Raw genomic sequence first — 23,432 nt, forward strand, 5'->3', positions numbered from 1 at the left:
TGATGTATTTTGCTTTTACCACTTTGAACTCAGTGCCAGTCCTAGTGGCCATCACAAGAATAAACTGTCAGGAATTGTTTGTTGTAATGCATGGATGAAAGAAGGAAGCACAAACATTTCACATTCCCAGAGATAATAGTGGTAACCATTATTGATTGAATAGATACCACATGCTGGATTATTCACATCACTTGTCTTCATGATCTTGACATTCACCCTGTACAGAGGCACAAATCCCACGAAGGAGCTGCTATTATTATCTATACTTACAGATAAAGGAGTTTGGCTTAGAGCTAATAATAAAATTGCTCACAGAACTGAGGTTGTAACCCAGGGCTCTAAAACTCCAGAACCCATGTCTTTCTTCTCCATTATAAACTACACAAATTTCAAACTTCCCAAACGTCCTTTGATATAGTCCTAAAATATATATCATATACATCTGAAAAAGCACTTCTATGTAGGAGATGATAGATAGATAGATAGATAGATAGATAGATAGATAGATAGATAATTTTTAAACCCTCTTAAATCTCAATAATAGAAAGGCAAAGGGCACCAGACTGGCTCAGTGGGAACATATGACTCTTCATCTCAAGGTCACGAGTTCAAGCTCCATGTTGGGTGCGGAGCCTACTCAAAAAAACAATCATAAAAAGACCAAGCATCTATGGGAATCCTAATGTTTAATATGGACAAAAGATTTGAATAGATATTTCACCAAAGATACGCAAATGGATAGTAAGCACAAGAAAAGGTGCTCCAATATCATTATTCACTAGAGAAATGCAAGTCAATGCCACAATGAGATACACTTTGCTCTCACTTAGGATGGCTATAATCAAAAAGACAGATAATAAATAACAAGTGTTGGAGAGGATGCATAGAAACTGGAACCTTTATATATTGACAGTAAGAGTGTGTAATAATACAGCCACTTCAGAAAACAGTTTGACAGTCCACAAAATGTTAAGCATAGTTACCATAGGACCCAGGAATTCAACTACCTATATAATTAGGAGAGACAAAAACATCCATGCAAAAATGTATACACACAGTGGCATTATTCATAATTGCCAAAGAAGTGGGCACAACCCAAATGTCCATCAACTGATGAACAGAAACACAAAATGTGGTCTATTCATGCAATAGAATACTATTCCACAATCAAAAGGACCGAAGTATTGGTACCTGGTACCTGTGAATGAACCCTTAAAATATTATGCTAAATGAAAAAGCCAGTCACAAAAGATCACATGTTGGAATGAGTCCATTGACATAAAATGTGAAAAATACGCATATCTACAGAGACAGAAAGGTAATCGTTGCCTCGGGTTGGGAAAGCTGGAGGGAAGGGGAATGACCACTAATGGGTACAGGATTTTTTTCCTGGAATGATGAAAAAGTTCTAAATTTAAATTATGGTGATAGCTCTAGAAGTCTATAAATATGCTAAAATATTCAGTTATATATACAATTTAAGGAAGTGAGTTTTATGGTATGTGAGTTGTATCTCAAGAGAGAGTGTTGTTTCAGAATAAACATAAATGCACTAAATGTGATGATATTGCACTTAAAACACTGCTTGGTGATGGGCATGTAGTATACACTTAATAAATGTTAGTTAATATTATTCTAGGACCTCAAAAAAAATAAATAAAAATAAACACAAACATAAGGGGCGCCTGGGCAGCTCCATTGGCTAAGCATCCAACTCTTGATTTCAGCTCAGGTCACAGTCTTGGGGTTGTGAGATGGAGCCCCATGTCAGACTCCGCACTGGGTGTGCAGCCTGCTTGAGATTCTTTCTCTCCCTCTGCTCTTCCCCTGCCCCTTTCCCAGCCCACTCGTCTACACGGGCTCTCTCTCTCTCTCTCTAAAGAAATAAAATAAAATAAAATAAAGTAAACATGAGATACTAGTTTACAACCACTAGGATGCCTATACTCAAAAACCTAGACATGTTGATGAGGATGTGGAGAAACAGGACACAGGACTGAACACATTTACCCAAACTACAGAACTACATACTTATTTAAAGGATGAGTTTTACTGGATGTAAACTTAGACTTTGCTGTATGTGAATTACACCTTAAATTTTTTTTTAAAGAAAAAGAACATATAACATCATTGGGGAAAAACCACCAGAAATGTCAGTTAGTATATCCAGTACGATTCCTACAAGATCCTTCATCTTACCCCTACTTTCATTATTTTATGATGGTTTAACTTCAGATTATTCTACCTGGATATTTCTAAAAACTCTGATCCTGGGAAGAAGTTCCACTTGCCCCAAAGTCATGATTTCCTGCATTCATTGACAGTCATTTGCCACCAATATTGGCCAGAAATCATACCTCAGAAGAGGAGTGGCTTCTCAGCCACCAGATTGCCAGGCTAGAAGGACTGTTTGCCATTTATAACATGTAATGGTTTTTCTTAATAATTATTTGTATTCCTTCATGTACTGATAAAGAAAAAGTGGTGGGGGTTTTTTCCTCACTTCCTTTCTAGATCTCTCTCTTTAGCCATTCTAGAAAACATCAGTCTAGAGACTTCCATCTTTTTCTGTCCTTTTTAAAGATTATCTTCATTCCACACTCTTGCTTCTTTTTCATTCTCTTATAGAAAAATACAAACACAATGGTTAGAACAATAATAATTACCAAAAGGCCCAGGAATATAAAGTACATAAAGAGAAACCTTGCTTTCTAGTAATGAATGAGAGGCTTCCCTTTCTTTTCTCCTATAGAAATGCTCTTCTCTTTTAAGACTTCCAGACAGCTGATCAAAATAGCAGATTCTGTTCTAAGAAGTCTAGCTCTAATTCTGTTGCTTGTATTTTTGAGCTATAAAAGCCAGAAAGATAACAAATGCACCATTTAGTGCTCAACTGTTTTGTTTTCCGCAGTCTTACCAGCAATAAATGCTCTTTAATACCATTATATAGCGACTGTTTGGCTAAATATAAATGCCCTTTACATAAGCTGCTTCATGCATTTTTTCCCTTAGTTTTTATTACTTTTTATTGTTTTTGCATCAAGAAATTAATAAATTTCTGGTTTTTTTAAGATTTTATTTATTTAGGGGCGCCTGGGTGGCCCAGTGGGTTAAGCCTCTGCCTTTGGCTCAGGTCATGATCTCAGGGTCCTGGGATTGAGCCCCACATTGGGCTCTCTGCTCAGCGGGGAGCCTGCTTCCCCCTCTCTCTCTCTGCCTACCTCTCTGCCTACTTGTGATCTCTCTCTCTCTGTCAAATAAATAAATAAAATCTTTAAAAAAAAAAAACCTTTAAGATTTTATTTATTTATTTGACAGAGAGAAATGCAGTGAGAGAGGGAATACAAGCAAGGGGAGTGGGAGAGGGAGAAGCAGGCTTCCTGACGAGCAGGGAGTCCGATGCGGGGCTTGATCCCAGGACCCTGAGATCATGACCTGGAGCTGAAGGCAGACGCTTAATGACTGAACCACCCAAGATCCCCAAGAAATTAATAAATTTCTTGTGTGATGAGAACATACAGTTAAAACCCATAGGAGAACTTAATTCTGGGAATCAGATACAACCTTGTGTCTCATTTCGACAATATGACATTTTTACAGTTCCTCCTTAAACCAAGGCAAGGAAGGGGCACCTGGGTGGCTCAGTGGGTTAAGCCTCTGCCTTCGGCTCAGGTCATGATCCCAGGGTCCTGGGATCGAGCCCCACATCGGGCTCTCTGCTCTGCAGGGAGCCTGCTTCCTCCTCTCTCTCTGCCTGCCTCTCTGCGTACTTGTGATCTCTGCCAGATAAATAAAGAAAAAATCTTTAAAAAAAAAAAAAAAAAAAAAAAACCAAGGCAAGGAAACACCTCCTGCAATATTCAGAGCTGCACTGGATTTGGGTTCTGAGTAGCCCCCCCCCATCTACTTCCACTGGAAAACAAAGGAATTCCGCCCCTCCACCCCCCCAAAGAGACTACTGATGTCCTTTCTAGCTCTAACTTGGCTGGTGCCATGGATTCGATCAGCCCCATCTCATCTCCGTGCCTGTCATCTTGCCTCTAACTCAACAAAAGCCAAATGCAGTGAAACGTTCTTAAAATGAGCTTAGGAGACTAGCTCTCTCCATCAGCAAAAGTGTTTCTAGGAGCCGCACAGATTCATCATGAGTTGGATGGGCAATAAAAAGCCTTCATTATCCTGGGGATTTCCCACATCAGAGGCTGACGTCTATTAACCAGCTTCGGTCTCTGTAGCCAGAGCCCAGTGGCTGCCGTCTGATACGTTAGAAAGAGAAAGAAGTCGGGTCTGAGTTAGCATAGCTGATATTTATTGACTATTTCTACCTGACGCTATGCTGTTTGCTCCGTCTCATCCTCACAACAGCTCTGAGGGTAGATGTTGTTATCCCCATTCTACAAAAGAGGGAAACTGAGGCTCGGGGAAGTTGGCTTCCAGGTACTGGGAGCGGCAGGTGACGCTGACACTCAGGTCTCCTTGTATCCACGCCATCCCTGTTGACCACCAAACCACCCCTCTTCAGTCTCTGCTTTTCTTCCGTCTGTAGAGCCATTCGAACTCTAAATATAAGGGTTGTTTTAAAATAGTCACTGCTTCAGAACTCCCTCGAGGAATCAGCCTATTTATTGGGGATGACAGTCATTCAGTCAGCATTTTCAGAGTCTCTGAAAGTATTTCATTCCACTTCAGACCCAAAAAATAGGTCATCAAGGAGAGTTCTGCTGGAAGAGGGCACTCGTGTGCAGAACTCTTACTTAATTTTCTTAGGAGAATTGGTGGAAAATATGCCAGTAAAATCGCCTAAGTGTGCAGATTGACTGATTTATTCAGCAAATAGGTATTGAGAGTGTACTAAATACCAGTCAATATTCTGTGAATTAGGGAGACCATAGTGATCAAAGCAGTGATTCTGCTTACATGGATTTCCTTTCTTCTTTTTTTTTTTTTTTAAGATTTTACTTATTTGGGAGAGAGCAGGACTGGGGGAGGAGCAGGCTCCCCACTGAGCAGGAGCACCAGGCTGGGGCTGGATCTCAGGACCGGGATCATGACCTGAGCCAAAGGCACTCACTTAACAGTTGATTGAGCCACCCAGGCGCCCCCATGGACTTCCTTTCTGATGGAGAACAGTGACTCTTTACTCCATGAAGACCGGATAAACTAGTTGCTAGACAGCCTCTAGAGCCAACCTGACCATCAAAACAAAATTAGCTCCAAACTCTGCTTTTAAGTTAATGGAAATGAATCTATTACTAATAAGTCACAGAAGGTATTTAAAAATGAGTTACATTCAATTCCCTAAAAATCCTTATTTCTTACATGCTACTCTGGCCCTCTGAACTTTTTTCCAAAAATGACAAATGTCATCAAGTAGGCTATTGAAAACATTAGTTTTAAAGTTTTCAACACTGCAGTTGGCCGACTCCAGAAAACACACAAAGCTTTTGAAAGTCCCAAGAAGACTCCTTAAAAAAGTTGCTCAAGAGAATGGAGAAGCAAAAAAATAGACTAGACTAGACTAGAATAGACTAGAATAGAATAGAAGGCACCTCCAGCTAACACTAGACCAGCTGTCCAAAATAGACCTCCTCAGTGTTAAAAGGCAAAGACTAGGACACCTGGGGTGCCTCAGTTGGTTAAGCGACTGAGTCCTGTGTCGCGCTCCCTGTTCAGCAGGGAGTCTGCTTCTCCCTCTAATCCTCCCCCATCTCATGCTCTCTCTCTCTCTCACTCTCAAATAAATAAATCTTTAAAAAAAAAAAAAAAAAGAGGCTAAGACTGAAATCAAACATAATAAATGTCCCCCATTGCTTTTCAGTAATGCTGTACTATTTGTAAAGGGCTTTTCCACAAATCATCTTTTTAGTTCTCCCAACCAATGTAAGATAGATATTATCATCCCCACTTTAAGTATAAGAAAGCAAGGATCAAAGACATTACACAACTGGTTAACTTAACAGTACGTCAAGTTCTTAATAAATGCCAAAGCCAGACCTTGGACTTGTGATTCCCTAACTGCTGGTTTCTCCACAGCTGCCTGGCTGATTTATAGTCCTGTATTACCAAGCCCCAAAATACCCCAAATCAAGTTTTCCTATGGAAACAGTAGTCTGAAAGTGTTTGAGAGTGGGTTACAGACACTAGGAGATGGCAAAAGAAAATGGGAACACTGGGTGTCCATCCTTAACCTTCAGTTGTTAATCCAAAGGCAAATCTGAGACAGAATTTGGTACCATTGTCAGGCACTGGCCCCTGGAGCCAATGGCCAGTTGAGTTTTAGAACTCCCTTCTTCTGCCTCCCTTGCTCAGTGCTCACAGACATCATATAGAGCCTGCATTCAAGGTCCCTATAGCTCTTTCCTAAGATTATCTGTTTAATCCTCCTGTCAACATACCTGATCTCCTGGGTCTGAATATGGTTAACGAATGAAATCCTCTATGGCGCTGATACCTGACTCTTCTTTATCATCTCAGAACCCCCGCATAGTGGTTGGATTATTATTTTAAAGGGAGTTGTGGGGCACCTGGGTAGTATAGTCAGTTAAGCATCTGACTCTTGGTTTCAGCTCAGGTCATGATCTCAGGGTCATGAGATCGAGCCCCGCGTCGGGAGCCCATGCTCAGTGAGGAATCTGCTTGAGATTCTCTCTCCCTCTCCCTGCCCTTCCCACTTATGCATGCTTCTCTTGCTTTTTCTCTCCCTCTGTCTCAAGTAAATAAATAAAGCTTTCTTATAAAGAAAGGGGGTTGCATGGAAATGTTTGTGAGTGTTGGTTTTGTGACTTCAAACACTCATATGTGTCCCTGTCATTACTTTCAGGTTGGAGAGACCATTGGCATTAGTGAAGAGATTATGGGTCTGACCATCTTAGCAGCGGGGACCTCCATCCCTGATCTTATCACCAGTGTCATAGTGGCCCGGAAGGGACTTGGAGACATGGCTGTGTCCAGCTCTGTTGGAAGCAACATTTTTGACATCACTGTGGGGTGAGTAGAGACAGCTCCACGAAAGTGCACACACCAGCTTTGCCTTCTGGCTTTGTCTGGCTTTGTCTTCTGAGAGGCTGTGAAAACACAACCGGGATCTCTGAGCCCAAAATTAACCAATACCAATAAAAAGGAAACACTGGGAGTACCGTTCACTTGCTCCATTTTTCATTTTCAGAGAACTTAATGAAGAATAAGCTATCCCTAGGTAGGCAAAAACACATGCCTGCAAATGGAGTGGATATTGTAGGAAATACTTTAAGAATTTTACTTATATAATGGCATGGGTTACAAGTTAAGAATATTCAGTATTCAGGTATGATGGAGATGCTGTGCAGTTTTCCTATATTTTTTTCTATATTCTAATTCTGATTAAAGTCCCCACCAGCCTCGGATGAGATTTTGGTTTTTTCTTTTTTTTTTTTTTTAAAGATTTTATTTATTTATTTACTCATCAGAGAGAGAGAGAGAGAGCATGTATGCACAAGCAGGCAGAGTGGCAGGCAGAGGCAGAGAGAGAAGCAGGCTCCCTGCTGAGCAAGGAGCCCAAAGCGGGACTCAATCCCAGGACCCTGGAATCATGACCAAAGGCAGCGGCTTAACTAACTAAGCCACCCAGGCATCCCGAGATTTTGGATCGTAAAACAAACTGGAACAAACATAGGCCCAGCAAAAATATTCTATCTCCTTTGGAAAAGGCTGGCATGTTTGGCATTATTATTTATGTATGCTGGTAAAGATATTCTAAGTTTCTCAGGGACGCCTGGGTGCCTCAGTCAGTGAAGCGCCTGCTTTCAACTCAGGTCATCATCCCAAGGTCCTGGGATCGAGTCCCACAGCCAGCTTCTCCCTCTGCCTGCCTCTCCCCCTGCTTGTGCTCTCTCAATCTCTCTGACAAATAAAAAAAAAAAAATCTTAAAAATAAAAAATAAAATAAGATATTCCAGGTTTTTTGAAAGTCAAAAGATGAGATCTATTCTTACAGCTAAGCAGTCTGGAGTTCTCAATACGAATCATCTCTAAAGTGGGTCAGACTGGGACACTCTTGTTTCTGTCATTTCATTTAACGTGTCTGAAGTAAAAGGAGTCTGATAAGTAATGCTGAATGAGAACCCCTGAGAAAGGAAGACATGCGATGTGATCCTTATGGTCCCGGAACTGAGCCCCTGAGACTTGAATTTAGAAACTATGGATCTACTTTCGCATTGAACATCTTGCATATTATTCTCTTATACCTTTGCGTTGGCTGGGTTTTCTCAGTGTCTGCTTTGTGAACTCTATGTATATTTTTATTCCTTGAAGCCACACAATGATCCTATGACATATGTATTATGATCCCCACTTTTCAGAGAAGGAAACTGAAGGGCACAGCGTTCACAAAACCAGTAAGTGAGAGAGCTGGGATTTGGGCAGAGTCTGTGCCTTCCACCATGACACTCTGCATAAAACACTGCCCTGAGCTCCCACCGTCTTAACCACCTTTAGATCCCAAAGGATTCCTCTCCTGCCATATCTCCTTCCTTCATAGGCCCCTCTCACTCAAGATTCCTTCCCATATGTCTGTCTGGAAAACTCCAACTTACCCTACCAATGTCAAATCTCAGCTTCCCGGATGCCCTTCGGCCTGACTGGGGGCTTTTGTTTCTGGGAACTCTCTGCAGATCATGCTCTTATGGTCATGTTTATCAGTCTGCGCACTAGACTGTGAACTGCTCAAGAGCAACAGCTCCCTGTAGCCTCAAGCAATCCCTAATGCACCGTGGTGACTTCACAAATGTTTGCAGACTGACTGACTGTATGAATGAATGCCTTAAAAGGTAGCTGTTTGGAAGGAAGGGGGTCTCTGGTAGAAACTATTTCTCAGTCGCACTGATTACACATTTAGAGTAGTTTTTGTGGTCAGTCTCCTGTAAAGAGGAAAATAAAATGTGCTTAATACAAAGAGAAAATCCTACCAACTGGGGAAAATCGTAAGGCCCATTTGTCATGTTTTTGAAAAATAAATATTCTAGAGAATTACAAGATGCTTATGTTCATTGTTCTTAAATTGTATATATAGTCACAGCTTACAGGGAAGTGTAAGGGAAAGTAACCCCTAACACTACTACCCAGGACCAACACTTAACTTTTGTATGGTCGCTTTCAAATATTTCACATTTTCTTCCTGAATATTCAGTTTTGTCCTTTTGGAGGGCTTTTTTTTTTTTTTTTTTCCATTTTAATGCCATTTCTGCCTGGCACAATGTAGGCATCTGTTAATTAGTAAATCAACTATTTTTCTAAGTTTCTTTGTAGCTCTCATAATTAACAGCTTATCACTTCAGTGTATTTCACTGCCACCTTCCTAACCATACGGGAGAAGAATGAGGCACAAACAAGTCAGCTGTGAGAGAGAGGGAGCCGGGGATGACAGCTGGAAGGACTGTCGCCGGGAACAACGCCTCAGTCCTGTGTTTATTAGATACAAGATAGCAAAGGAGAAGAAGGTTATAGAATAGTTACAAGTCTAGTAAGTCTCGAGGGTAAACAAGGAGGAATGTGAGTCATATGTTGGTCACAAGTTTGAGAGAGAAATGAAGTAAACAAGAGGAGTAAGGTGTGTCTGGTCGGGCAGCAGGGATCTGTAGTTGTGCAAACGCACATAAAGGGTTTACCTTAGGAGGAGGCTTCCTCAGAGGGTCCGGGAGATGATGGAAAAGGGAAGTGGGCGGGTTCCACCCTGAGCCGGCAGGGAGTTCCCAGCTGCTTGGCTTCAAGGACATGTATCATCCCCTCCGCCAGAGGCTTGCTGCTGGTACAAGTTTTTCTCAAGGTCATCTTTAAGTATGCTTGCGTGAACAGTACAACTCCTCATTAGTTAAAGTTATAGTTTAAGCAGTATATTAATCTGAGGGACAGCTACATTTCACCCTGTTGCTTTTCAGTTTAGCCACAATTTTTTTTTTTTCCAATTTTCAGCAATTGTGGGTACTTTGATGAAAACCTTCATGCAGAAAACTTCCTCTTATAATTATTTGTATTAGAACAAATTCCTCCAAGAAATATTAATGAATTAAATGAGCATTTTAGCGGCTATTGATGTATACTTTTCCAAAAAAGAGTTTATACCAATTGATGAACTTGTAAGTAATATATTGAGCATGAAAGATATTTCATAGTCTTGTTGGCTTTTGCTTTTGCTTATATTAATACATATTCATCGTGAAAGATTTAGAAAATACATATAAAACATAAATAAAAATCAATGATAATATACCACTCTGTTTTAGATATATATAGTTTATAATATTGAAATAACATTGCTTTTTTTAATGTTCATCCTTCATTTCAACTATAGAATTTCATCATGAGTATTTGCCTATATCACTATAAGCTTATGATTTTTTTTTTAGGCTTATGATTTTTAACAGCTGTATGACACTACTTCGACTTAAAAGTTTGTTACTTAACTAGTTTTTTTGAATTAGAGATTAAGGTATCCCCAGTTTCTCACTACTCAAAGTAATACAGAAAAAATGATCTCTTTTTTTTTTTTTAAAGATTATTTATTTATTTATTTGTTAGAGAGAGAGCGCGACCACAGGCAGACAGAGAGGCAGGCAGAGACAGAGGGAGAAGCAGGCTCTCTGCCGAGCAAGGAGCCTGATGTGGGACTCCATCCCAGGACACTAGAATCATGACCTGAGCCAAAGGCAGCCGCTTAACCAACTGAGCCACCCAGGCATCCCAAAAATGATCTTTTTTAAAAAGATTTTATTTATTTACTCATGAGAGACTGAGAAAGGCAGAGAGAGAAGCTGGCTCACCACTGAGCAGGGAGCCTGATGTAGGACTTGATCCCAGGACCCCAAAATCATGACCTGAGCCGAAGGCAGATGGTTAACCATCTGAACCACCCAAGCACCCTGAAATGACCATTTTTCTGAATAAAATTACATTTGCAAGTTTTATACATATGTATATTTCAAATATATATTATTTATTTTTATTTATTTATGTATTTAGGAGCAAGAGAGAGAGAGAGTGAGCGTGGGCTGGGAGGAACAGAGGGGGGCGGGGAGAGAGAGAGAGGGAATCCCACCAGGCTCCATACACAGAGCAGAGCTAGACCTGGGGCTCCATCTCACAACCCTGAGATCATGACCCCAGCCGAAATTAAGAGATGCTTATTCGACTGAGCCACCCAGTCACCCCAACATTCTTGCTCCCTGACAATAGAACTGGTAGATAAAAGGCATGAAAAAATGTAATTTTTCCTACAGAGGGTTTTTACCTATTTGTGGTGCCATCCAGCACAACTTCACTTTACTGGATACGTACATGCACATGTGCATGTCTCGCTTAATAAGAGTACAATGGTTTTGATCTTTTCTTCCTAAGAATGGGCAGTATGGAACAAGAGGTCCCCAGGACAAGTCCCTAGTGGAGGTTTTCGCGTTTGTACCATCTCCTCGCAAGCACTTCACCCCAACACACACACACACACATACACAAAAACCACTCCCTCTTTTCCTAACTTTCCAGTACTGACAGCAGGATGCCAGGGCTCCCCCACCGCACCCCACCCCCCGCTGAGAGCTGGAGCTGCACCTTGTACCCAAAGCTGGCCTGTGGAACCCCTCCCCTCCTGACCTGGTGCAGGACGTCTGCGCCTCCCAGCCGGGCTCTAGTGAGCAAATCACCTGTACTGATTGCCATGAGGCAGTTGCATCAATCACTTCAGCTTGGCCCAGGTTAAATATGAACCCAGACGGGGCCTGTATGTGCCAGGCCCTCAAGGGCTCTGCCTTCACCTGCTCCCTCCAACGGAGGAGTTCAGATAGGTAAACTCACGACCCCTTTTACCTCATTATTTCTCTCAAGCTATTTGCTTTTCCTCTCAAGAACTTGAGGTTCAAAAGAGCACCTCTTCTTTCATTTCTCTGAGGTCAGACCAAAACAGAATCTCCCTCAGCCAAAGGCTAAGACCTTGCAGAAGCCTCATCCAGCTTAGCGGCTCTGTCCATGTTTCCCCAGCCAACGTTCCATCATTAGGCTCAATGGATAGCCCTGCGTCTCACTCAGGCACCTGGAGATGCACAGGCCGTGTGGGTCATGTGTTGTCGGCCATTTTCCTCTTGCTCAGAGTCCTAACTCACTTCCAGGGTGCACCTGACAGTTGGCTTTTCTGATGTCTTCCAGAATCGCCACTCTAGATAGAAAACAAAAGATGTAACCAGATTTTTAGAAGTCAAATGCAAAGGGACAGAGCAGGTATAAAAATATGTAATAAAGTTTTTTTTATAAAAACCACATCACAAATGCAAGATACTGTCTTCCTCAAATTTTTCAGGAAGACAAATTTTAGTCAAAAGGTTGTCCCATCTTTTCCGAAATAAATCTCAGTCAGCTAAATCATGTATCATTTGTTTTCACTGCCTGGTAGATTGTTAATTAAGTCATTGCTATTCCCTGTCTCCATCCCTAAATATAATGTTGCCATTTTCACCACCAGTTTCTCTGCCTTTTCTCCATTTGTCTGTTCCTTCTCCTGCCCTGTACAAATCTTCCAGTTCACCTTTTTAGGGTAAGAAAGAAACACAATTATTTCAAACCAGACTCAGAAATCAGCTGTGGTGGTCATACTAGTCTTTTGGAGTATGAGGGTGACTCAGTCGGAGAAGCGTCTCACTCTTGGTTTTGGCTCAGGTCATGACCTCAGGGTCTTGGGGTCAAGTGTACGCCAAGCTCTGAGCTTGAGATTCCCTTTCCCTCTCTCTCCCCCACTGCCCCTTCCCCCACTTATGCTCACTGTCTCTCTTTCTCTAAAAATAAGTAAATAGAGGCACCTGCGTGGTACAGTGGATTAAACGTGGGACTCTTGATTTCGACTCAAGTCGTGATCTCGGAGTCCTGAGACTGAGCCCCGTGGCAGGCTCCACACTCTGTATGTGGTCTGCTTACGACTCTCTCTCCCTCTCCCTCTGCCCTAACCCCCACTCACTCTCTCTCTCTCTAAAATAAATCAAACTTTAAATAAATAAAAATTTTTTAATTTTAAAATAAATAAATAAATAAAATCACCTGCAGTGGTCACAGCTTTGCTCTTACTCAACCCTAGAATGAATCTTCTCTTTTCCCTAATTTAGTCGGGAAATAGATAAAGGGTTTTGAAGGTCACCTGACTTCCTTATGTGATTTCCTGGGCTGGCCTCACACCAGTCATAGTGAACCTAACCAGACACCCTCCTCAGATTACAGATTCCAAGAAGCTGACACTATGCCGTATGGCTTCTTCAACATGTCTGACCGCTCCCCCGTCTATCCCTCACAGGCTCCCGCTGCCCTGGCTCCTGTACACCATCATTCACAGGTTCCAACCAGTGGCTGTCAGCAGCAATGGCCTCTTCTGTGCCATCGTCCTCCTCTTCATCATGCTGCTCTTCGTCATCCTCTCCATTGCTCTCTGCAAATGGCGGATGAACAAAGTGCTGGGCTTCATCATGTTCGGCCTCTATTTTGTGTTCCTGGTGATCAGCGTCCTCCTAGAAGACAGAATTCTTGTGTGCCCTGTCTCCATTTAGTAGGAAAAGCCATATCTTGAACTAACAGCATGGATGGTCCCTCCCCGCCCTGGGTTCTAGGCTCCTTGACCTCTCCAGAGGAGGCAGCTGGCACACACAGCCATGGGCATTTCAGAGCGTCCCTCCTTGGTGGATTTGAGGATGGATGGATTCACACTGGGCCCACTCATTTCACAAGCTGCTGCCAACCTTGCCTACTGAAACAGCTCCACACAAGAGACCATGCAAGAACCGTCCATTTGGGGCTTCTCTCCATTTCTCCACTGACAGGTACTCCTCGCTGGTCGGAGGTACATTTGTTGTAATGATGCAAACAATGACAGAGGTTCTCTCTCTATATACGTACAAAACATACAAATTATAAATAGATGCACATGAATATACCCCTGCCTGTTCCTGTATTATACCTCTCCTTTCATACCTATAGAGTAATACGTACCTGTATACAAAGAAAAAGAAAAATTTTATATATATATATAAAATCATCACATATATATATATAAATACAAATGCATCTTTTCAGGGATAGCTCTAGTATATTTATAGCACCTATTTGAAGAGGGGCATCAACCTTCAGTCTGAGCTTTACCTCTTAAGTGCAAGAGGTAAACTAACAGAATTATTGCTGTGACCTTCAGCCTACCTTGGACTTATTGGGATCCTGCCTGATAAGGCGGATATTTTAGAGAAATATGTTGCAGGAGGGAGGGCTTGGTGGAGAGGGTCTGTAGGGACCCTGAGATGAGACCTTGAAAATATTCCCACCAGCCAATCAGTGAAGACTATCTGCCCACCCCTGCTGGGGTACACTGATCAAAACCCATGGGGTTACTTGGGACAGACAGACATAAAACCCAGACTGAGTGGATATTGCTTTGGGGTGGGGAGAGGCAGGGGAGAGGTGACCAGGGTTAGGAGTTTTTGAAAATTTTTTAATATATTGCCCTAGCATGCAAGTAGAAAATATAACTGCAAACCAAATTAGTGTTCTTCTAGGACAATGAGACTATATAAACTGAACCTATATTGTTCTAATGCATGTCTCATTATCATCCAAAAAGGGGGGTGGGGGGGCAAATCTAGCTCTGATTGTCATTTAGGCGTATTTTGATGCTAAGGGCTCACATATAATCCAAATGCCTGCCAAGAGAGCCTGCCATATGTAATAAGAAATACCATCAAGTAGAGGGGCTCAGTGAAACTTGCCACCTAATGGGAATATAAGGGCGTACGCAGTTCTTTAAAGCATCTTCCAATGTGGTTCATAAAGGGCTTCAGTATCTAAAGAAATCATTATTCCACCAATAGAACTAAACTGATTCTGATCAATATTGCTTGGATTAAGGTAGCTTAGAGATGTTTGGAAAGGCATTTGCACACTCAGCACACTCAGGAAGGTTTCTGAGTCCTCCGCCTAGTGGTGCCAGGACCAGGATTTGGTTAAGGCACATGCAAAATCTGTGTCTCTCCTTCCACAAGCGTAGAGTCCACTGAAGACTTCTTCATGCTTCTTCCTCAACCCAGTCACTCCAGGGTTTTGATCTCTTGATTTTGCTCAACATTCCTGTGACATTTTCATTTCGTTCATACCCCCCCCCATTCTGTTTAATATCTTGTATGATTTCTCAGGTCTGTGTCCATAGAAAATAAAAAACGTCACAAGAGGGGAGGGGGAGGCGAAGTCAATTGATGAAAAATTAGTGTTTCTCATTCCCCCAAGTCATGCTTTCCTTTCAATCAGCTGAAAAAGTAAACAGAGGATGGCCCATTATTCGGCCCCCACCTTCCAACTTAGGCGGCCCACGCCCCATACTGGCAACTCTACGACGTGTGTTCTTGTCTCCAGTCTATTGTATCCCTGATGACGCTGTGATTCTGTTGTGGGCACGGACCTCCTCACATGGGGAGAGAGGAGGCGCAACTCACAGAGAGCAAGGGAGGGAGACCTAACCCCAGATCAAGCTCAGTATTCCTTCCACAAGACCCCAGCTCCCTCCAAAGTGCAGGGCAGTAACAGGCAGCGCGGGTCCGCTCCTCCCCCGCCAGCAGAAGGCGCTTCCGGGCGCGGAGGACCTCTGGGAAAATAGGGAAGCAAGATGGCCGCCACAGGAGAGGTGAGCCCCCCCACCCCCACTTTGCAAAGTCGGTGGTCAGTTGAGGGAGAAAAGCCCGCCCACATCTTCATCAAGGGCAGGGTGTTGTATTGAGGCAAGAATTTGTGCTGCTTCCTTAGAGGGAAAGAGAATGAATAAGTGAACTTTTTGTCAGATCCTGCGGTGGTTCCCCCACCCCACCCCCGCGCTTTACTTGAACGGGAGCAAACTGGGTTACTGCATGAGTATGTATTATTGGCTGGTCTGTTACCCGAGGGAAGGTGTGGATAGGTGACGTTATCTCAGCCGCAGACCAACTGCATGAAACCCAAAAGGATGAGGGAGGCCCACCGTAGCCCGGTTCTTGTTCCAGCACCTGCTGACGCTTCCCTGCCCCCGCACTCCTTCCCAGCCGTTTCCAGCTCACAGTGAAGACCCATCCAAGCGGCCACAGAGCATTTCACTCGCCTCGGGAGCTCCACGTCCCAGGAAATGCTGTGGCTGTTAAAAGTCGCCCTTGAGGAGACAGGATTTATGAGCCTATTCTGGCCCCTGTGAGGAGCACTGAGCACGATGTACAACAGCCGTGTCCCCTGCCTGCCTGGTAGGCAGTCCCCTTCCCTGGCCACTGCTGTCCTCAGGATGGGTCTATAAGGTCATGTGTTGGGCTCCACTAAGTCCAGAGAGCGGTGTGTAGAATGCAACAGTGGATCTTGAAAAGCCTTCAAATCCCTAACATAATTCTAAGAAAGAACTTTCCTGAGCAGGTCATCTCTAGCACTTTCCCTGCATGCCTGTATATATATATGTATAAATATATCCTTATACCAGATCTGTATGTACACACGCTACATCATCACCCTCTGACCTGTCACCTTCAGGATTCAAAAGCAGGGCACATCAAGTTTGTCGTGATGAAGGAAGAGAAAAGTCACACACACCACCAATGTAAGGGAACATCTCTTTCTGATCTCTTAAGGTTTGTTCTGGGCGTGTATTCACACTAAGCCACATAGTATGGCCTCACTCCTTATACTTCCCCACTCCAAGAGTGGAGTTATGGAAATGGCCAGCTGTAGCCTCAGTGCTGACCTATAGGCAGAGACTACACAACTACTACACAACAGAAAAGCCTAGACTGCAGAAATTCTTCTCTTTCTTGTAGCAGGGTGTATAAATATCAAAAATTCTAGAACCACCTTCTTGCTTCTCAACCTAAAACAAGCAAGCCTTGCCCCGAGGGTTCCAATCAGCCCCAGCAAACCAAGCAGGTCTTGCTTGCTCACACCTCCCCTGTGGCCATCCATAGGCAGCCCCCGCACAGGAGAGCAAGCTGGCTCAAGCCAGGAATGCCCAAGTAGAACATTCTAAATTGCATCTGGAAATGCGCGTGCTGGGTCCCGCTGCCTTCTGAACCTGACTAGTTCCTGAAGCACTGAAGCTGGTGGTGAGATGGCGTCTGTGCAGTCTTTCAGGACCTACGCTGAGCCCCTATCAGGAAGCCACAGAACACGTGCACAGACCAAGGCGTAGGGCTGTTTGTCAGTTTGGCAGATGAGGCAGAGTATCCTAAAGCGGGCCCAAAAGATTATATAAAGAGGCAGGCACTGATTCATAGTCAGGGAATATGCTTTGTAAGGCTTCTAACAGGTGCCCCCTGACAGGGGCCATTATAATTTATTTTCTAGGAAAGGCATGAATCAGGTGCTTTGCAGTCCTTTCAGCAAAACACAGCTGCCTCACTGATGAGACATTTGATAATATTAATGTACATCCCTTCCTGGGCAGGGAGAAAGTTGGCAGACTCCCCACTAACGCTCACAGCTCTTAAACCCCGAAACAGGGAGATGGGCAATGAGCCATAAAGGGAAGCACCCCACCCCCACCCCCAGTCCACCTTAACAGAAAGCTGACCAAGCAAACCACAGCAGCTAGAGCTGCCAGCCAGAGACACAGCTGGAGAAAAGGGGACTTCCGCTCCCTGCTCAGCTGAGATTGCTGGGTTGGAATATGTGATAGGAGTCTGATGACCTATCTGAATACAAGCATTTCCAGAAACTTCAGTATGCTTTCTTCCCTGCACTTGCCAATGCACATACACACAATTACAAGGATGCCACGCTTCCTTGCACGGGGACAGATTGTTACTCTAGTAATTAAGTGCCCATATTAGAAGTGACAGGTCTATTCCAGAAGAAATACAGGGAAACTGTCCTCAGGGTGATTTCTGGGGAAATCAGCTATCTCCTGAAGGCTTGATGTAGAAGCTAATGCTCATTCTGGCTAAGCCAGATCTCACATAAGCATGTGGCTTAATGTTTTTAAAAAGACACATCCTCAACTCCTTAACCTCCCTCAGCAATATTGTCTTTAATTAGTAAGTAAGGACTTTGCCATTAAAAGAGAATTAGTGGTGGGGGAGGGAGGGGAATGAAGCATAAGGAAAAGAAAGGAAAAAAGTATTTCCTTTTACGACAATTCCCAAGAAAACAAGTGTCACACTGATATATATCCCCTGCATAGTTTTAAATAATTACAAATTTCAGGCTTTTTCAACTAATTATATGAACCTGCATAGAGTCCCAGATGAAAATATCTTCCCTTCTCTAGAAGGCCTTGGGATGGAAAGGTTATGTGCCCCTACCCCACTATTTCCGCTTAGCTTCTTGCCTCTCTTTGTGTATCTTTGTTGATTTCACAGCTTTGCATTCTTTGAACTATGTAACAAACAAGAAAAGCAATAAAGGACACTTCTCACCACTCTATTACTTATCATTACAACATTGCAGTGTTTTGCTTTTAGGGGTTTTGTTTTTGTTTTTGTTTGGTTCCCGCCACCCTTCACTGGGAGCTTTGAAACACCCAGTATGCTTTCTTTCTGGGAAGAAAGAAAGGGCTATGGCATGTGATTGCCAGGAGAATTCAGGCATCTGTAGAGAGCAGAAGTGGCATCGTGTTTGGTATGGAAATAACACATCTTCCCACCTAGACGCCCCCACCCCCCAGGGGACCAGCCTTGCTCAGAACCACCTGAATTCTACAGTCGTCTTTCATCTGCCTGGTGAAAGTGTCCTTTAAAAACAGCAAGAGAGCGCTAAAAATGATAAAGTGAATCCACAAGTCACCCAGGTTTTATAGAGACAAAAATGACCCTATAATTATGGCTGGGGAGACACCTCTGTTCAAATTAGTATACAAAGGAAACTGCATAGAACACCAAATTAAGTCCGAGCACTTTCACTAAATGAATGACTGACAAACTAGAAAACCTTAAAGAATTAAAAAAAAAAAAAAATAGAGAGAGAGAGAACGGCCTACATCTGGAAGAGTGCCATGGAATCTGCACTGAGTTTGCCAAAGGTTTAATTCTGTTAAAACAGTTCGTCCAGCCTGTCACCCTCAGCGGAAGGATAATTCTTTCACCAGAGAGGGGTCCTGGCTTAGGTGTTCCTGGCAGAACCAGGTTTCCTCAGCTATTAACATTAACAGCCAGCAAGTTAACCCTAGCCCAACAAGTTGATGACTCTACCTTTGTCTTTTTTCGGGGGCAGAAAACTATACCCCTTTACCTTGTAGCCCTGACACAGCTGGGAGCCACCGCTCTGTGACTCTATCTGTTTTCATCAGAGGTATCTTTAGAGTTTTATTTCAGAGCCCTTTTTTCCTAATCCTCTTAATTTGTATTGTTCTTCTCTACTCAGCCATTTTAAGTGCTGTAGGGTCTGCCTGAATCTTAGAGCCTTATGACTAATCGTGATACGGGTCGGTTCTGGACGGGGATGACTTACCACCGCAAACCCAATGCTTTGCTCCCTTTTTCTGCATCCCTCTGTTGCTCTTACTTTTAGGAAGTCACACTTCATTGCTAATTCACATTCATCTTCTGTTCCCTATCACTTCGGTACCTCCTCTCCAACACACTGAGCCAGTGCGTTTCTCAGCCGGTCCTGATGCATTTCTCAGCCCGTCCCCGATGCATTTGGCTTGCCATTGTTCCACCTATGGGCCACTCCCTTCTCGGCCTTTCTGAGTCTCAGTCTGCTTATTTCTAATGCCACTTCCGGTTTTCAAGTCCAGAGTGGAGTCAGCGTTCACTCCCCTTCAAGGTTCTCAGCACCAGTCCCGGGTTTGTTTGCACTTGGCAAGACCAGTGAGCATTTTCTGCACCTCCTCATTAATGTGACTATTCAAAAGTGTTGGGCTCCCGCAATTCTGCGTCACTGGTGATTTCTTAGGGGGAAAAAAAAATCCTTCCTGATTGCTACTACAATATGAACAGAATTCACGACCATAAAAGAGTAGAGTCACAGAAATACTTTCCGAGCACCTGTAGGCTTTGATACAACAGCCCTAACAGGCATTTAGCCAGGGGAGAAAAATATGAACACAGGATGTGGCATGATCGTGAGGCCCGGGGAGAGAGGTTAAAATCATGAGCTTCACTTTTAAGGTCATAATTCCACACTCGCATGATTCCACCTCACAAGGAATTCAGAATGGGGGAGACACCGCTGGAAATCATTCAGATGCCCTACCTGCTTGGATTTACCTAAAGGAATTCATATTTATTTCACTTCAGTAGGAAAATAGCAGAAATGATTGGACCTCTCCTTATCTCCCAGTACTGCCGTGCATTTCCTTCCCCGCGTGCTAGGTTGGGTAGGAATTGGTTATAGATTGGGTCCTGGTCCAGGAAACTGGGCTACCGTTCCCCAAAGGGATGAGAATTTGCTCCTGTGTTCTCACATACTGGGCTGCATATTCCTTTATGTTGGGTCCATAAGTAGCGAAGGCCTTGGGACTGACAGTTCTTAAAACAGCTCACCGAAAGAGAATACCAGTGATCATGTCACACACACACACACAGAGGAATGAGTTAAGTCTTGAATCCCTGAATTAAATAATTTTAAGGATCAAATTACCTGCATGCAGTAAGGATAGATAATTCCTTGCCATTTAATTAAATGAATTTCCAATTCTTCTCATCAGGATTAAACTGAAGGACGATGGATGCCTTTTGGGTTTTTAATTTTTTAATATTGCACTTTATAGTACTTCATAAGAGACAATTGTCTTAATTAAAGCCATAAAATACCAATAATACATATATTCAGGGCTTCTGAATATAGTCAGTCAATAAGCAGTCATGAGTCATTCCTGTTTTGTATTGTTTGTTGTAAATTGGAGTTTATCTGTTCTATTTTTTATTGCATACAATTACTGTTCTAGACAATCCTAACCTACTGATAAATTTTGGATGTGTACTTCAATAAAACTCTGAAAATGAAAGAAACTGTTCATTTCACAAAGGCATTCTTCATCTTCAAAGTAGCTTGTGACATAGTTTCTTTAAATAGCAAGTTCTGATACAATATTGAAAATATTTCTCTTTCTAAATTATAGGTTTATTATTTTTCAGGAATCCATTTGTTATGTAAAGCAAGGTTCACCCATATAGAGAGTGAAATGGATAAGTAGGCAAATATATACTTGGGAAATTTAAGGTTTGTTTGAGTTTTTATGTAAATGTAGGATGGGCCTAAGAAGTTCCCTTATAAAAATGGCAAATATAGATATTCAATTTGTCGATAGTTTCCTATGCCGACATTATAAACCTTCCTTGGGAGGACACAGAAAATAATAGACTTCATAATGCACTGCGTTTCTGCTAAAATACACAAGTTCTGACCAGTATGGTAGGCTACTTAGCTATACACACAAAGGTCCCCACAACTAAAAACTTTAATATTTCCCTTGATCACAACTTTCTGTGTAATTTGAGGGAAAGCTAAAAGAATGACCAGAAAGCATTTAATAGCCTAGAAATATTCACCACAACTGGGTGCTTAAATAATTAATATAAACATGTACATTAAATTGAATGACCCCATCAGTTTGATGCTTAAATATTTCTTTGCCCTAAGATAGAGGGTCTAGACCAAGAGCCAGTGATGTTCTTGTGGGGGACTGTTTTGTGGTCTGAAGACTTTCTCCAAAGGACAGAGACTCTCCATCCGGAAAAGGGAGTCTCTGTTAACATACAGCCCTGCTGGGCACTGCACGCAAAGTCCATATTTGTGCCCTGCAGTCTAGCCCAGGAGAAATGGCTGGACCTCTATTTGTCAGTATTGCGGTGCATTTCCTTCCTCGAGTGTGAAGAAGCTCCAGAAGCAAGAGCTTCTATCTCCAAGCAATCTGGAGTCTCAAAGAGCCATTGCAAATTGGAACAGCAAAACTCCTTCCTGGATTAATGCAGTTGCTGCCAGCCCTAGAGGAAAGATAAATTATACTTTTGTTCTTCGCATATTGGTAAAACAGACAGAATGTGATCGACACCGACCCGAATGTAGCCATTTGCCCTAGAGCACCTAAACCCTTTTTTGGACAGGTTACATTAAAAATCTCAGAATGCCATTTTTGTAAAGGATCTTTTTAGGGATCAATGTCATCCCCTGCTTCCTCTCTTTGCCTCCATTTTAAAGAAGCATTTTAACCCCTATCTTTACCCCCAACAAGAATCCAAATGATGCACTTCCGGATTATTTTTGTCATTTTCTGTGTGTTTTGTTTATTACGCGCAGTTTTCACTGGATGACAGCTGTATGGAGGTTTTGCGTCAGTTTATTCTCTGTGAATATGTCTGTACATAGAAAGCTATATTTATTTGTACATAGGCTGTTTGCAGTAATATGTTTCTGTCCCATGAACTTCACTTGATAAAGGGCGTTTGTTTCTTCACTGTGTTCCTGTTACACTTTCCGCACCTTTGTGCTTCTACTACTGGTAATCAACTCATAGAATATCACTTTATGTAACTAAATCTCCTCGGTGTGAAAAATAATAGTAATAAAATTATTGACTCTAAAAAAAGTTGTTTTTTGAATAATCCTTGACGTCAGCTAATCAGGACCCTCAGGTCTCAAGAAATAGACAGTCGTAGACATTTCATTGCAGGGATTCAAGGGAACAAAAAGGCAAGCAGTACTTATATTCATTATAACTACTGAATGCTTACTAATGTCATTTGAGCTCTTAAATGTCCGATAGACCCTCATACATAGAAAGGACTATACGAACAATAGATTTTTATTAATTAAATATACTGAAATTGTAAATTTAAAAGCCTAGTGTTCTCTAAGCCTTTAAACTCAGTTTAGAAGTCTTGTTATAAATCTGATATTTTACATAAAAATAAAATTTCAGTCACTGACTTCTTTGATTATACTCAAGTAACTGATAAATTTAAAAGATTAAACACTAAATAGTTATCCTCACTTGTGAATTAAATTCCCTCAGGCACTTTTTAAATGTTACACAATTAACATACCCAATTTTCTGAAATACTCCAAAAGCATGACAAACCTAAAAAAAAAAAAAAAACCAACACCTTCCCTAGGCACGTCAGCAATTCTTCTTAATCTAATATAGCAAACAAAATATCATAAACCAGGTTTTCACCTAATACTATTTACCAACAATAAAAATCTACTATGTCTTTAAAATGAATATCATGAGACTAATATCAATTACACATTTCAAACTTTAATCTGATTACTGATATGCCAGATTTGTGTAGAATATCTTAAAATACAAATGCACACCAAACAACCCAATGATTATAAAAGTTATTCCTAAACCACACCAAAATGTCAGTGTTATCAATTCGATTTACTTTATTATCACTATATTTCAGTGTCACCTTAATGACAAACGAGCAGATCTACCATCTCTGTGAGGATGTGATGACTGAGACTGAGTCACAGTACTGTTATTTATCATGGATTGTGTG

The 23,432-nt window shown here is 42.2% G+C and overlaps 1 protein-coding gene across 2 annotated transcripts in view; it reads left to right on the forward strand.

Annotated features, from left to right (window-relative positions):
- The window catches only part of SLC24A2 (solute carrier family 24 member 2), a 248,718-nt gene extending 226,205 nt beyond the window's left edge, over positions 1-22,513 (forward strand). For both annotated transcript variants that reach the window (XM_032308954.1, XM_032308955.1), the window contains 2 exons: positions 6,821-6,987; positions 13,301-22,513. In XM_032308954.1, the coding sequence (XP_032164845.1) occupies positions 6,821-6,987; positions 13,301-13,550 (417 nt within the window). In that variant the 3' untranslated portion in view covers positions 13,551-22,513. The remainder of the gene's footprint in view (positions 1-6,820; positions 6,988-13,300) is intronic.
- Positions 22,514-23,432: the final 919 nt, after the last annotated feature.

The sequence above is a fragment of the Mustela erminea genome, chromosome 12, assembly GCF_009829155.1.
Source record: "Mustela erminea isolate mMusErm1 chromosome 12, mMusErm1.Pri, whole genome shotgun sequence".
Lineage (NCBI taxonomy): Eukaryota > Metazoa > Chordata > Mammalia > Carnivora > Mustelidae > Mustela > Mustela erminea.